This window comes from Scyliorhinus canicula, chromosome 2 (genome assembly GCF_902713615.1).
Source record: "Scyliorhinus canicula chromosome 2, sScyCan1.1, whole genome shotgun sequence".
In the NCBI taxonomy this organism is placed as follows: domain Eukaryota; kingdom Metazoa; phylum Chordata; class Chondrichthyes; order Carcharhiniformes; family Scyliorhinidae; genus Scyliorhinus; species Scyliorhinus canicula.
This window is the reverse complement of record NC_052147.1, coordinates 120,205,273-120,222,458: the sequence shown is the minus strand read 5'-3', so window position 1 is coordinate 120,222,458 and position 17,186 is coordinate 120,205,273. Positions and strand designations below refer to the sequence as shown.

The window sequence follows — 17,186 nt, the reverse complement described above, 5'->3', positions numbered from 1 at the left end:
GAGCCTGATACAGGTTAAGGTGGTGCATAGGGTGCATATGACTTGTGAGAATGAGTGGGTTCTTTCAGGGATAGCAGATGAGTGGGATTGGATTGGATTGGATTTGTTTATTGTCACGTGTACCAAGGTACAGTGAAAAGTATTTTTCTGCGAGCAGATCATCAAGTACATTAAAAAGAAATACATAATCGGGCAACACAAGGTACACAATGTAACTAGGTAACACTGGCATCGGATGAAGCATACAGGGATGTAGTGTTAATGAGGTAAGTCCATAAGAGGGTCGTTTAGGAATCTGGTAACAGTGGGGAAGAAGCTGTTTTTGAGTCTGTTCGTGCGTGTTCGCAGACTTCTGTATCTCCTGCCCGATGGGAGAAGCTGCAAGGGTGAGTAAGCTGAGTTGGAGGGGTCTTTGATTATGCTGCCCGCTTTCCTCAGGCAGCGGGAGGTGTAAATGGAGCCAATGGATGGGAGGCAGGTTTGTGTGATGGACTGGGCTGTGTTCACAACTCTCTGAAGTTTCTTGCGGTCTTGGGCCGAGCAGTTGCCATACCAGGCTGTGGTGCAGCCAGATAGGATGCTTTCTGTGGTGCAGCCCGATAGGATGCTTTCTATAGTGCATCTGTAAAAGTTGGTAAGAGTTAATGTGAACATGCTGAATTTCCTTAGTTTCCTGAGGAAGTATAAGCGGTGTTGTGCTTTTTGGTGGTAGTGTCGACGTGTGACAGATGTGGGCGGGGGCCAGCGAATCACCCGCTCATGTTTTGGGATTGTGAAAAATTGGGAAGATTCTGAGTGGAGTGTTCGCGGTCTTCGCCAGGATAGTGGCGGAAGAGGTGGACCTGGACCCTTTGGTGGCGATATTTGGTGTTTCAGAGAAGCCGGAGCTTCAGACTATAGTTGATTGTTGGGAATTATGTTACTCGCCTTGATACATGTTTGTAATAAAATACGTTTTCAAAAAAATGACTATATTAATTTAAACTTTGAAAATGTAACAGTTTAGCTTAAATGTGCAGGAACAGCTGAGGCCTGTAATGTATGGTGCCTGTGTGACACTAGAGGAGTTGGTGCATTTGTGAGAATTGTCTTTCACTGTTTTCAGTTGAGCTCACAGATTCTGAACTTGAAAGGAGAAATAATCTGCATTATAGTGCGTTTTGCATTCTCTAAACAACCTCAACCACTTTACAGGCAATGAATTATTTTTGAAGTACAGTTGTGCAGGCAAACTGAAAACTTGTGCATGCTGAAATGCCACAAAGAAGATTAAAATAATGACCAATCTGTTTTTGGTGATAGCGGAGGAGGGGTGACTATTGGTTAGAAACTCCTTGGGCTAGATTCTCCACAGGTGGGATTCTCCATTCCACCAGCAGCGCACCCACACATGCGGGTTTACGGGCAACATGGTGTGGCCACAATGGGGAAATCCCATTGGCAGGTGGTGGGAATGGAGAATCCTGCTGCCGCCGAGGGCATGCTGCCGAGGAAAATATGTCTGGCGGACCAGAGAATCCCGCCCGTTGTTCTTTGTTGGAAAAAAATGCGGCGACATTTAGCGCTCACCTAAAGTGGAAGATATGACCTGGTTAACTTCTCAACAAAAGACCGACTTCCAAAAATGTGTCACATTCTTAGTGCAGTGAAGTGTTTGCCTAGATTTGCAAGGAGCAGGAATTGAACCTACAAATTTCTGGCTACGAGTTGCGAATGCTATTGCTGAACTAATCTGACAAAAAGTGGCAGCTTAGTACATTCAAATATCTAGTTTCTGCTGTGGGGCTTCCTGTCGATAATTGTGAGTGAATATGTTGTGTAAGATCTTTGAGAATGAAAGATCTTACAATTATAAAGTACCTCTATGCAATTGGCCTTAAGGCTTTTAGATAAGGGATACTTGGCCTGTTAGTTAATGATGGAAACTATCCTTTGCTTCAGTCATTTTTTTAAATGATGCCAATATTCGACAAGTCCATTGGTGCACTACTGAATCATGCAGAAATGTTCCATCTTTGTTCTTACCCAGGACAGTGTAACCATACTGCTGCTGAGTTCAACAACCCGGGATCTTAGTCTAAGTGACTGGTATTAATGTTTTTGGAGGTCACAATCTTGGTCAACAGTGGTGCATGTGGACAATAAGTACTCTTCAAAAGCTGTCTAAAATTGAATAATTACATCCTGTTTGCAGTTTAGGAGTACACTGGCACTGCTACTCAAGGAACCATACCACTGTACAAAGTCGCACCTTACAGTGGAGGAAAGTGGGGACAAAATAGATATAAATTGGGGAAAGACAAATATAGACATTAAGGAAATAATTGCATTGTTGATTATACCAAGTTGGATAAATGTGTTGCTAAGGAAATTAATTTGGGAATTGTCATTATTTCAGTTATTTTGGTGACTTTAATTGATTTAATTAGAATTTAGCGTGTAGTTATTTTTAATGGGAGAGCAATCAAGGCTGTTGTTTTCTGCTAGAAACAAACTTCAGTATTACATCTCCGTTTCCGGATCTGGACCTGTTGCCCATACCAATGTAGAATAGATCAGTCACAGTATGACAGACCAATTTGATCAACTTATTGAGTATACTAATGTCAGTAAGTAGCTTGTTTGGATTACTGAAGTTACTGTAGTCATTAATAACAGGCTTGTGTGCGAACTGTCATTGCTATACCCAAGAGCTAATAGATGGCCAACCGATCTTTCTGTGATGAACGACTAGATCAAGAGTATTAATAATCTCTCCGCTCTGCATTTCATTTACAACTGCAGAACTTGTGAACTGTGGATATAAGGCACTATTTATGTTTTCATATGCACAATCCTGTGTCAAACATCATGTGAACAGTTTCAGTCTGTCTTGAAACCAGATTGAGTGTTAGTTCAGAGAAGAATGTTCCTTGGCATGATGAAACACTTGCTTCATGGTGAATTGAATAATGTTCAAATGTGTCAAGGTCAATTAGGTTTGTGCATCTGGTCCATGATTTATAGTTGTTAAATGTGTACACTTGTATTAACTACGTATAGCTTGAGAACATTAGCAAGAGAAGGAGATGAACAGGAGTTGAGATTAAAAATATTTTTGCAGACTTAACAAGGACAATACCTTGTTGTGAGAGCAGCATAATGTGTTGGGCTATTTTTCCTCCAGGTTCTGCTTAAAAAACCATCAAAAATCAAAGTCTTAATTACATTCTTCTCTACAACTAGGATTTTATTGTGACAGTATTATGAATTGTGCTGGATAACTGATGTACTCACCATATTAGGAACAGTGTGGCTTCTTCAAATGTGATTCTTTGTGGCACCTGTTAACTCACAATGCCCAGGGCGGCAAGGTGTCGCAGTGGTTAGCACTGCTGCCTATGGTGCTGAGTACCCGGGTTCGATCCCAGCTCTGGATCAGTGTGTGGAGTTTGCACATTCTCCTCGTGTCTGCGTGGGTTTTGCCCCCACAACCCAAAGATGTGCAGCTTAGGTGGATCGGCCATGCTAAATTGCCCCTTAATTGGAAAAAAATAATTGGGTACTCTAAATTTAAGAAAGAAAAACTCTCAATGCTCAGCATTGCTTATTCTCAGAATATGAGAATATGCAGAATTACTTCTAACTCTACATCTCACTCCTATCTTCCGAGCCCTTCCAGTTCTTCACTGCTTCTAGCATAATTTCTCCCACTTGTATGTCTTGGCCCCAATCAGTGCTTTATTTCCTATGGGTCAGTTTTCTGGCCTCGATACTTGTAGCCTCCATTTCGGTTGAGATCCCAGCGTTCATCCATCTTCAGGACCGTATTGACCCCCGAGTTCCCATTGGTATGGCCCTCACCTCCTTTCCCTTAAGTCCAGGGATGCAAACTTTAAGAGATGTGGTGGACAATTGGTTTAGCCATTTCCTACCAGATCTGGCTCGACAGGATGAAACACTGAGGTCCTGCCCTTGTTTGCTGAAAATGGCTCACTAGATTTTTGGAATAAAGATAGTTCCTGGCGTCTTTACTGTCTTAAGTATCTTTCCTGTGTTGTCTCCAAAAATAGAAGGGAGGAGCTCATGGATTTGTTTATTACTAAAACTGAGACTATTCGATTAGCTATTTCTGCCTCGTCTGTCCTTTCCAATAGCTCACCACACCAATTTTCCCCTAAAGTTCCACTCTGCGCTAACGCTAAATTTGTAGTTTTTCTCTGCCTCTGCTCATGCTCTCTCTGAGTTCACCTTTTCCATGAGACTGTTTCTCTTTCCCCCCCCCCCCCCCCCCCCCCCCCCCCCCCATTGCTAACTGATTATTGTTAATGGGTCTCTTGTCTCTTCCTCATTTAAATATTCTGTCATCCCACTTTAAAAAAGCTCATCATTGAAATCATCTCCTTGCAGACTACCTGCTCACCTATCATTCCTATGCATGCTGACTGATATTGGCTTCTGGTTGAACACCATCTTGTTTCAATCTCCTCATGTGGTTTCTTGTCATTTTTTGGTTATAATGTGCCTGTGCAGTGTCTTGGGAAGGTTAATTATGTTAACGGTGATTCTATTGTACGGAACCAGATGGATACCCTCAAGAAAAGGGGGATTAAAAGAAGCAAAGACCAGCAAAATTGGAGATAAAGAAAATTAAGAACAGGCGTTGATGGAGTGGTACAGATGCTGGTGCATTAAATATGCTACTGTAAGGAAGAGGTGGACAAAGAGATCTGCAGCTGGTGGCGGGGGGTGGAACAGTATAATTATAGGACGATGTATAATTTGTCCTTTAGCACTTGTACCTCGATCAACCATACATTATTATATAACAGTGTAACTACTGTCATTGTAAGACTGCATACACAACCTTTGACTCCAATGCGAAGACACCACATGACCTCCATTTGTGTTAATCACATGATCTACATGAAATAACATCTCAAATTGATCAACATCACACAATCTGAAAAATAGCATTGTATCCAAAATAATGTAGAGTGTGCTGAAACTAGAGGAACCGGTACTTTGCGTATGTTCTGGATTAGATTTTTCTGCCAAATTGGTTTGCAACATCTGCCATCAATTTTCTCCTCTTCACTGCACACCTGCTAAAACAATGAGCATTTGTATTAGCTGTCTTTCTGAAAAATGAAACTTTGAAAGGTTTTTGATAAAATCCAGGCAGTTCACCTCTTTTGGTATTAAATAGCTACTCAGCCCATTAGTGTACAAGAGATGGAAAAATTCCTTTTCATAGTGGCATTAATAGCTTTTCCAAAAAAACTGCTCTTCTCGTGTCTTCCCATATCTGTCTCCACTCCGATTGTATAATATAATGTGGATTGATTGTTCAAAAATGCATTTTAAACAAAATGATAGGAAAAAGGATTGTGCTGATGATGTATTATACCTTGCACAGTAACTATTGCAACAGTTGCATTTGTTTAAATAATCAAATATCCATTATGACACCTTTTTAAGTGAGACTACGAAGTAATGCTTAATTATTGGCAGTTTTTGAGTTTTGTGCAACAGCCAGTACAAGTTATTGTATTCTGTGTTATCTTATTGTTTATTAACCTGGGCCACTTATTGTCCTGACCGTATTCAAATTTCTTTCCTTTATCTTTTAGTTCAAGTTGGTGGAAGTATTGTGTGGAGAGGCTTGGTTTGGGGCCAGAACTATTTCCAATTTGTATAAACAACCTGAATGTAGAAACTCAATGGAAAGCGGTCATATATGTCTACGGGGCCGGTTTAGCACAGGGCTAAAGAGCTGGCTTTGAAAGCAGACCAAGGCAGGCCAGGAGCACGGTTCAGGCCAGGAGCACGGTTCAATTACCGTACCAGCCTCCCCGATCAGGCGCCGGCATGTGGCGGCTAGGGGCTTTTCACAGTAACTTCATTTGAAGCCTAGAACATAGAACATTACAGCGCAGTACAGGCCTCATGTAAAGAATAGCAAAATTAAAAGATCAAGTAGAATATCAAAATACTGCTCAGAAATAGCATAGAACTGAACAAAGTATGCAAGTGGCAGAACAACTGTAGCTGAAATGTTATATTTATAGTACAACGCATGGGGGGAAACCATACAACTCGGCTAGCTGGGAAGTTGAAAGGAGCTTTGGCAGATTAAAAGCTAAATATGCTCATCTATAGCAGAGCAGTGAGAAATGGGGTGAATAGGATATTGAACTGCAGAGCTAAATAGTAGTCAAAAGGTAACAATTCAACTTTCTAATCCTCGGTTCAGACCCTATAGTTAGTACTGTCTGGTTTAGAATACTTAAGAAATGAGATTCAAGCTCTGGTAGTAGTCAAGGAAGGAGTATTGCCCAAATGTTGTAGTCGGCTCTGCAGGGAATCTGTGGCATCTGTCAGCGTGGCAGTCAGCTTGAAGAATCCTCAAAGATGACAAAAAAGGAAATAGCAATTCCAAGTAAATAAGTAAGCAAAACAAAGATTTGGGCGTATACATGGGATTAAGGGTGAAACCTAATGGAATGATGCAGGCTTTCAAAAACTACACATTATTTCCTTGAAGAATGACATTCTGCACTTAGTCATTTTTCAGACCGTGGGAGGTTGTTCATAAGTAATTTATATTTGACTGCACAGTTTAAAAACGTAATTACCCATGACTCAGGTTTTCATTGATCTTTGGTGAGGTAGTAGCGAGTAATTGGTTGAAGTTAATGCCTTAACAGTTTTGATCCCAAGTCTGCAACAGCACAACCTTTTTAAGCCAGTTGTTCAAACACAAAATTATCTTTAAATATTGTTTATCTGAATTAAGCGTTCAGCTGAGCTATTGTTGGACCATGTGTTTGGTGGGCATAACTTCTTTATCCTCTGGATAGTAACCTGTATTTGTATCTTTCTGCTCAGGAGAAGCTGTTGGCAATAAATGATGCTCTTGCTAATGACTATGAGTGCCGCAGAAGAATGTTGATCAAGCGTTTAGATGTGACTATCCAGTCATTTGGGTGGTCAGACAAAGCCAAGGTAGGAGTCAAAGTCTGAGGATATAGAAGATCATTAAATTGTTTTTGTAGCTTGCAGCTTGCCTCCCTAACCCTGACTTTCATAATTGAATGTACTATGGATTCAAGTAATACATAAACTACTGAATAAATTCTTTTTGTTATTTAAATGTGGTTTTTAAAAAAATTTAAAGTACCCAATTAATTTTTTCCCAATTAAGGGGCAATTTAGCATGGCCAATCCACTTACCCTGCACATCTTTGGGTTGTGGAGGTGAGACCCACGCAGACATGGGGAGAATGTGCTAAACTGAAGAAATTCTAAGAAGAAAGATGGGTTAAAATAAATCCCAAGAATGCTTAACATTTTGTCATTTCCTGTCAGCTTGAAAGTGCTTACAAACAAAAAATGTGTTTTGAGGAACCTAGAACTATATGAATGTTATTGTTTGTTAATGTTCTGCTCCTGTTATACACATTCAACCCTTCACTGAATTTCCAATATCTAAAGTTTCCGGCAGAAGATCACAACAGTAAATCAACAATTTACAAAATGAGTAATAAAGTAAGATGACTATTAGTATATGAAAAGGATGAGGGTTTGCATCCTGTTCAGCTCACTCCCAGTCTCGGTGCTAACTCGCTCACCCTCGCCCACTGTGAGTGTGCCTGACAGTGTGTCGGGGTGAAGGGGAATAAGAAACTGGAGAGTGAGCCAAACATGCTTGCCACCCTCTTTCCACCACTCCCTGCCCCCCTCTCTCAGACATCCCCGTCACTCATCCACTTCCACCAACTCTCATGCTCTCTCTCACTGACTCACTAAATTCCCGCACACTCTCCTAGCCCTAGGCAGCAAATATTGTGATCACACACCACATCCGGCCCACCTGTCCACCAAAGCAAGTCAGTTTCTCCCTCTCTCTACTCTCCTTTCTCACTCCAGAACCCACTTGCTGCTGCCCGTAAATGCTGGAGAGGAACAGCTTTTGATTGGAGGAGCACTTTATTTGCGAATCCTACACCGGCAATTTAGAAACGATCTCTAGGGGCCACATCGGGGCCTCGCAGACTGGGAGTTGAACATGACTTGTAGAAATAAACACAAACATCGCTTCCAAATATGAAACGTTTAGCATTTTCCATAATGCAATAAAAGGACTCTTCCGTTCTTTTCCTTCTGGTGGTTATTGGAAATGAACAGTTTATTGAGGCCTGTCTGGAATGCAAAGCGCACTGATCAGCTGCTGAGGATGAATGGTAGTATGTGTCTGTATCATATTTATTTTTCTTTCTAAAAAAAAATGTTCTGTTATTCTGAAGTAAATGAGTATCATGTAATGGCGGCACTTTCTGTTTCTCTGGCCATTAGATTAGTACATTCCTCTCATTGATTCTGGTGCTGTTTCTGTGATTGCCACCTTTGTCCTGCAATATACTTTGCACATTGGCTGAGCAGCACCTCTTATATTGTACACTGACCAACCATCTGGAGTTCAGATACTGGTGAATCACCCTGCCCATAATGAATACTGCTGTTAATTAAAGGGCTGCTAACAATATTGTTTGGAATAGGTTGAGTAAGATTAAACAACTTGTGCTGCTTAATGATTAAACTTAATTAATTGACTTTTTGATGCAATTTTAAATATTGTATATTTTAAGCTGATGTATACTGGAATGTTTCACAGCGCCAACTGATACCCTGAAGCTCCGAAAGAAGTTATGTTTAGCAGTGCATCTTCCCACCCCATTCCCCTAGCCTTAATTTGATTTGCACCCAATGATTGAACACTCCAGAGAATTCCAACCATGCTCGGGTCAGTGACCTGTTTAGTCCTGTAAATATTGTAATAAAACAGTTGCAGTTTAACTGTCCTGTATTTCAACTGAATAGAGCAACTACTTTTGATATACTGGAAACATAAGCAAACAACGTTCAAAATTTCAAGAAACCATTCTAACCAAGAAGGCCTGTTATTTTCCAAGAATCCAATAATATGTTCAATGACATTGACAATCAGAAAAAACAGTAATGAAACAAAAATAACACTTCCATTTTTTTTTAGGCAAATACAGACAATATGGCAAAGGTATATCAACCAAAAAGGCACAGTTTGTCCCTGGGATCTACTGTAACTCTGGCCAACCTTCTGGCTGCCCGTGCGGACTTATCCAAGATCTTAAAGACCAGCAGTGGTTCCTTAAGAGAGCGGACATCCTGTGCCATTAACAAGGTACAGTTGTTAATTTGAGCATACCGCAACAATGGAACTTGACTATGTGCAGCTGGTGATGCATTATTCAGTATGGTGCAGTAGGATCACTCAAGTCAAAAGGCAGTTTCACACTTGTAATTCCACATATTACATTTTGTTGGTTCACAGGGTGTGGGTATTGCTGGCACGTCGAGATCTATTGCCCTTGAGAAGGTGGTAGTGAGCCACTGCCTTGAACTGCTACAGGCCAGAATTTCACACTCCGCCACTGGTGTATTTTTGGTGGTTTGGGAGGGGTGTGGTTGCGTGAAATTGAAGGGATAGGATTCCCTCCAGGTTCCAGCACGCACTGCCCAGCAGCACTTTTTAAGCTGGCAGAAGGATTTTTTATGTGGCATGGGGAAGTTTGTAAAAGAACAGGCCTAGGTCTCTGGAGTGGAGTGGCCTCAGTTGGAAGCCCCCACACCTCGCCTCTAAGGTCCATTGGCCGCTGAATATCCTTCACCTGTTCCCTTTGTACACCCGCCCCTCATCCCTCAGATCCTCCCACCCTGGGACCCTCTAAACTTACCTTGTCATCCAATCCTGGGACTTGGGCTCAGGAATGTTGATGCAACTCTTGATGCTGCAGGGACTGAGGAGAGCTGTTGGCTAATCAGATTGGCTGACAGTTCTATAAAGCCAGAGTTCCTCCTGAGTGCAGGAGAGGAGTCCTTTTGGCAGCCAATTAACACCATTGAAAAATTCAGGCTGCAAACTGTGTGGCGAATGTGCTCGGATGTGGGTTGGTGTGTTTTGTTTTGGCAACATTCAAGGAAGACCAAGTTTCTTGAATGCAGAATTACAGGGATCGAGAGCAGCTTGAAAATCTAGTGCACAGTGGGCAATGCCACTGGTCATCCACACACTGTCAATCATGCATGCCTTTGGTGGTCAGTTAAGTTTTTCCATGGAGGTAACTGGGGTTGAAAGAGTTTTCCATCTCGGTGGTATGTAATGCTGACATCAGAAGGAAATTGATCATTGATAAGGTGAATAGCCATTGTCAGGTGAATTGAAATTATTACTGTGGGGCTATCCAGTCTTGCTTGAGCTCCGTTCCGGCTTTGACGGCAACTGTTTCAGATCTCCAATTTAAGACTGCTGCAGTCATATCATTATGAAGCTATTGTAGGTTTGCATTGAAATGTCTTGGACATCTGAGCCTTTGTTGCACAATCCACAGAGCCTCTCGGTTACTGAGTTAAATGCTTTGGTGAAGTCAATGAATGCAATGAAGAGCTCCTTCCAAATCTATAGAATGAGTGCATTGAGTTTTAATTTTTTTGAAAATTCATTTATGGGATGTGGGCATCGCTGGCTCGGCTTGCATTTATTGCTCACTGCCCTCCGTTTCAGAGGGAATTTGAGAGTCAACTATATTGCTGTGGATCTGAATTCACATGTAGGTCAGACCAGGTAAGGACAGCAGATTTCCTTCGTGAAGGACATTAGTGAACCAGATGGCTTTTTATGATAATCGACAATGGTTTCATGGCCATCATTAGACTTTTAATTCCAGATCTGCCATGGTGGTGGTATTTAACCTGGCTCCCCAGATCTTGCCCTGGGTCTCTGGATTATTAATGCAATGACACTACACCACTTTCTCCCGTAACCAGTTTTGAAGACCTCAGCTGGAATACAAGCTCTGTACTGTGGATTCATGGTTAGGAAGTTGTTCAAAATACTCTTTCCTGTGTTGATAGATGACATTGCCAGCTTTAAGGATGGTGCAGGCGGGAGGGATTCAGATTTCTGGATAACTGGGGCTCTTTCTGGGGAAGGTGGGACCTCTATAGACAGGATGGTCTACATCTGAACCTGAGGGGCACCAATATCCTGGGGGGGAGATTTGTTAGTGCTCTTTGGGGGGGGTTTAAACTAATTCAGCAGGGGCATGGGAACCTGGATTGTAGTTTTGGGGTACGGGAGATTGAGAGTATAGAGGTCAGGAGCACAGATATGACTTTGCAGGAGGGTGCCAGTGTTCAGGTAGGTGGTTTGAAGTGTGTCTACTTCAATGCCAGGAGTATACGAAATAAGGTAGGGGAACTGGCAGCATGGGTTGGTACCTGGGACTTTGATGTTGTGGCCATTTCAGAGACATGGATAGAGCAGGGACAGGAATGGTTGTTGCAGGTTCCGGGGTTTAGGTGTTTTAGTAAGCTCAGAGAAGGGGGCAAAAGAGGGGGAGGTGTGGCGTTGCTAGTCAAGGACAGTATTACGGTGGCGGAAAGGATGCTAGATGGAGACTCTTTTCCGAGGTAGTATGGGCTGAGGTTAGAAACAGGAAAGGAGAGGTCACCCTGTTGGGAGTTTTCTATAGGCCACCTAATAGTTCTAGGGATGTAGAGGAAAGGATGGCGAAGATGATTCTGGAAAAGAGCGAAAGTAACAGGGTAGTTGCTATGGGAGACTTTAACTTTCCAAATATTGACTGGAAAAGATATAGTTCGAGTACATTAGATGGGTTGTTCTTTGTACAATGTGTGCAGGAGGGTTTCCTGACACAATATGTTCACAGGCCAACAAGAGGCGAGGCCACATTGGATTTGGTTTTGGGTAATGAACCAGGCCAGGTGTTAGATCTGGAGATAGATGAGCACTTTGGAAACAGTGACCACAATTCGGTGACCTTTACGTTAGTGATGGAAAGGGATAAGTATACCCCGCAGGGCAAGAGTTATAGCTGGGGGAAGGGCAATTATGATGCCATTAGACATGACTTAGGATGTGTAGGTTGGAGAAGTAGGCTGCAAGGGTTGGGCACACTGGATATGTGGAGCTTGTTCAAGGAACAGCTATTGCATGTTCTTGATACGTACGTACCAGTCAGGCAGGGAGGAAGGGGTCGAGCGAGGGAACCGTGGTTTACCAAAGAAGTGGAATCTCTTGTTAAGAGGAAGAAGGAGGCCTATGTGAAGATGAGGCGTGAAGTTTCAGTTGGGGTGCTTGATAGTTACAAGGAAGTGAGGAAGGATCTAAAGAGAGAGCTGAGCCGAGCAAGGAGGGGACATGAGAAGTCTTTGGCAGGTAGGATCAAGGAAAACCCAAAAGCTTTCTATAGGTATGTCAGGAATAAAAGAATGACTAGGGTAAGAGTAGGGCCAGTCAAGGACAGTGGTGGGAAGTTGTGTGTGGAGGCTGAGGAGATAAGCGAGATACTAAATGAATACTTTTCGTCAGTATTCACTCAAGAAAAAGATAATATTGTGGAGGAGAATACTGAGACCCAGGCTATTAGAATAGATGGCATTGAGGTGCGTAGGGAAGAAGTGTTGGCAATTCTGGACAAGGTGAAAATAGATAAATCCCCGGGGCCTGGCGGGATTTATCCTAGGATTCTCTGGGAAGCCAGGGAAGAGATTGCTGAGCCTTTGGCTTTGATTTTTAGGTCATCATTGGCTACAGGAATAGTGCCAGAGGACTGGAGGATAGCAAAGATGGTCTCTTTGTTCAAGAAGGGGAGTAGAGATAACCCCGGTAACTATAGGCCGGTGAGCCTAACGTCTGTGGTGGGTAAAGTCTTGGAGAGGATTATAAAAGATACGATTTATAATCATCTAGATAGGAATAATATGATTAGGGATAGTCAGCATGGTTTTGTGAAGGGTAGGTCATGCCTCACAAACCTTATCGAGTTCTTTGAGAAGGTGACTGAACAGGTAGACGAGGGTAGAGCAGTTGATGTGGTGTATATGGATTTCAGTAAAGCGTTTGATAAGGTTCCCCACGGTCGGCTATTGCAGAAAATACGGAGGCTGGGGATTGAGGGTGATTTAGAGATGTGGATCAGAAATTGGCTAGTTGAAAGAAGACAGAGAGTGGTAGTTGATGGGAAATGTTCAGAATGGAGTTCAGTTACGAGTGGCGTACCACAAGGATCTGTTCTGGGGCCGTTGCTGTTTGTCATTTTTATAAATGACCTAGAGGAGGGCGCAGAAAGATGGGTGAGTAAATTTGCAGACGACACTAAAGTCGGTGGAGTTGTAGACAGTGCGGAAGGATGTTGCAGGTTACAGAGGGACATAGATAAGCTGCAGAGCTGGGCTGAGAGGTGGCAAATGGAATTTAATGTGGAGAAGTGTGAGGTGATTCACTTTGGAAAGAATAACAGGAATGCGGAATATTTGGCTAATGGTAAAATTCTTGGTAGTGTGGATGAGCAGAGGGATCTCGGTGTCCATGTACATAGATCCCTGAAAGTTGCCACCCAGGTTGATAGGGTTGTGAAGAAGGCCTATGGTGTATTGGCCTTTATTGGTAGAGGGATTGAGTTCCGGAGCCATGAGGTCATGTTGCAGTTGTACAAAACTCTAGTACGGCCGCATTTAGAGTATTGCGTACAGTTCTGGTCGCCTCATTATAGGAAGGACATGGAAGCTTTGGAACGGGTGCAGAGGAGATTTACCAGGATGTTGTCTGGTATGGAGGGAAAATCTTATGAGGAAAGGCTGATGGACTTGAGGTTGTTTTCGTTAGAGAGAAGAAGGTTAAAAGGTGACTTAATAGAGGCATACAAAATGATCAGAGGGTTAGATAGGGTGGACAGCGAGAGCCTTCTCCCGCGGATGGAGGTGGCTAGCACGAGGGGACATAGCCTTAAATTGAGGGGTAATAGATATAGGACAGAGGTCAGAGGTGGGTTTTTTACGCAAAGAGTGGTGAGGCCGTGGAATGCCCTACCTGCAACAGTAGTGAACTCGCCAACATTGAGGGCATTTAAAAGTTTATTGGATAAGCATATGGATGATAAGGGCATAGTGTAGGTTAGATGGCCTTTAGTTTTTTTTCCATGTCGGTGCAACATCGAGGGCCGAAGGGCCTGTACTGCGCTGTATCGTTCTATGTTCTAAGGAGAGTGATGCCAACCTGTGAGTGAAGGATAATTCAGTCCGTTTGACCGTGATCTATATTTGGCCCTGGTGGCTTCAAAAAACTTTGCATGTCTTGGTGGTCAGATATCAATGGTTAGTAAAAAATATTGGGAATGTGCTGCATTCTATCAGCATTTGAAAAGATAAATGTTCCAGGTGAACCTTTTGGCATTTTGTGAATATGTTCTTGATCAGCGGGAGAATACAGTTTAAAAATACTGAAACTGATAGATGTATTTTGGCTTAAGTTAGAAGCAAAATATTGGAGAAGCATGTTAAACATCAAAGTCTGCAAGCAGACATAGTGTGCACTGGGCCAACATGACACTTTCTAAAGCATGTTTCCACTTTATTCGTCAAACATGGAAAAATGCATTGGCGCTTATTGCACAGCTGAAATCCCATAGCAAACCTACAACCACTTGGATGGTTTTGGAGTTCAGCTTCCTACTTTGCAACAGTATCTATTGTTATGCAAGTTGTCATCCCGTTTGTGTTTTCTAACTATCTGACACAAATGATTGGAGAATTACAAGCAGAAACGATCTATTCCAGGAAACTGGCTCAGCATTTTTTCTGAACTTCAGAACATTTAACGAACTAAAGTTATTTAAAAGGGATTAATTTGTGATCGGCTCTTTTACCAGCAATACACAGCTATGAGTGTGAGACATTTTCAGTTTAACCTGTTTTTAAAAATGCTTCAATGGGTGGTCCCATTCACTGAGGATCAGCATCTGCTGGTCAATATTTCCTCTCAATTACTGCCACTAATAATAAGATTAACTGGTAATTCATCTTGTTGGTGTTTGGAGTGGAATACTATCATATTTAGATCACTGAACTTTGAAATAAATCTCCAGCACTTTCAAACACTGCCACTTGATGAAGCCTTCTAGATGTGTGCCAAGTGTTTGACATAGGGGAGATGCTTTGATGTTTTAAGGCATCCAGGTTATGAGTATGATTGATGGCCTAGCTACTTGTCTTAAGCAGGTACGGAATTTTCAAATTGATGAATTAGCTTCTCAATGATATCCAACATGGGCATTCTTTACCCTGTTGATTTCTCTCTAATTGGAATCACAACTTTATAATTCATTTATTTTGGCAGTTGAACCCTTAAAAAGCACAAGACAATAACAGAGGTGAAACTGCTTGACGGGAGGTATTAAATTCTAGTAAAACTTTTTTAAATAAATTTGGAGTACCCTATTAGACTTTAAGGGCCAGTTCACCTACCCTGCTCATCTTTGGGTTGTGGGGGTGGGCCTACACAAACCACAGGGGAATGTGCAAACTTTTAAAAAATATAATTTAGAATACCCAATTAATTTTTTCCAATTAAGGGAATTTAGCCTGGCCAATCCACCTACCCTGCACATCTTTGGGTTGTGGGGGCGAAACCTACGCAAACACGGGGAGAATATACAAACTCCACACGGACAGTGACCCAGAGCCGTGATCAAGCCTGGGACCATGGCACCGCGAGGCAGCAGCACTAAGCACTGCGCCGCTGTGCTGCCCTGGGAATGTGCAAACTCCATACAGTCAGTGACCCATGGCCGGGATCGAACCTGGGTCCTCAGCACTGTGAGGCAGCAATGCTGCCCAATTTCTAGTAAAACTCTACTTCATCTTCGGCCTTCTGGCTTGATAATTATAGTTCTCTGAGCTCCTATGTCATGAGTGCTAAAACATGCATCTATCATGTAATAATTAAAGCAGTCTCTGCCATAGGTTTTATGCCAAGTCTCATTTGTTTAATTCTTTGACTTCCCTACTTCCCAAATAGAGGGCCACACCGGCAGCTTTTGTCTCCAATTTGTATCCCCTTAACATGTGTATCGGTGAAACTACATCTGAGCAGTATTGAAAAAACTTGCTGTAGATTGTTTAAAGTCAAAATGGCCCATTCTTCATTGTTTTCATCCCACATTGTGCTTTATTTTGGCAGGTTATGATGGGGAGAGTGCCTGATCGAGGAGGTAGACCATCTGAGATAGAAGCACCGCCACCCGAAATGCCACCATGGCAGAAGAGACAGGATGGAGGAAGAGGTGGCCGTGGTGGAGGTGGTCGTGGTGGAGGTGGTTGGGGTGGTGGCCAGGGGGGTGGGGGTGGTGGAGGGAGAGGTGGCCAGGGAGGAGGTGGCTGGGGGGCAGGGGGAGGAGGAGGAGGAGGTGGTGGCTGGGGGGGAGGCGGAGGTCAAGGAGGAGGTGGTGGCTGGGGGGGAGGCGGAGGTCAAGGAGGCGGGGGTGGTTGGGGTGGAGGGGGTCATGGAAGTGGAGGTGGCTATGGAGGAAGAGGTGGCTATGGGGGCAGAGGTGGCTATGGAGATACGGGTGGGAGAGGTTATAGACGGTACTGAGTCTATAATACATCTATTGGTAATGCCCATATAGAAAATGGCCATTAAGTCACATTCATTATTCATTCTTCAAGTCACATTCATAAGTCACTGCAGCAATGTGTCATGGTTGAACCTGCAACTGTAAATTATTAATTTACCTATTGAATTGGGCGAAAGAAATGAAACATGTTGTTGTCCTTTAAGATAGATAATTATTGAAATTTTTTAATGCAGACTAGAACTAAAATGATAGAAATTGTTTACTACTAGAAACAATGATATCTTTTTTTTACATGTTCATTGCAACTTTTTTATGCGAATGTAATTAAAAATTGTTTTACTGTGCAAATGTTGGAAGGTTATGATGAGCTATGAGCAGTTGAGAATTTTTTTTTAAGTAGGAAGACTTTGGACATGTAGTGAATAAAAATTAAATAAAAAATTACTTGGATTCTGTATGGTTTTAGTTTTGAGGGTTAAATGTAGATGAATGAATGTCAAATTCAAACTGTTGAAGTATTATAACCGTTTTGATGCTTGTCTTGTGGCATTTATAATTCATGTCTTCTCACTGTTCACATGACGAGTTACTTCAGTCTTGCCCTGCCTGTAAGTTGTGACGCCTGGTGATGCGACCATCAATTCACTTAGAGACACGAGTTGGAGTAAACTGTGGCTTTAATCGGCTTACAACTGAGCCTGCCTGCGACTGTGCTGAACTGAGGGCGTG

General features: G+C 42.5%; 1 protein-coding gene across 1 annotated transcript in view; it reads left to right on the top strand.

Moving 5' to 3' along the window:
* fam98b (family with sequence similarity 98 member B) overlaps window positions 1-16,912 on the top strand; it is a 30,430-nt gene extending 13,518 nt beyond the window's left edge. Inside the window, exons 6-8 of the mRNA XM_038785833.1 lie at window positions 6,871-6,987; window positions 9,035-9,202; window positions 16,061-16,912. Of these exons, the coding sequence (XP_038641761.1) occupies window positions 6,871-6,987; window positions 9,035-9,202; window positions 16,061-16,474 (699 nt within the window). The 3' untranslated portion in view covers window positions 16,475-16,912. The remainder of the gene's footprint in view (window positions 1-6,870; window positions 6,988-9,034; window positions 9,203-16,060) is intronic.
* The last annotated feature ends 274 nt before the right edge of the window (window positions 16,913-17,186 follow it).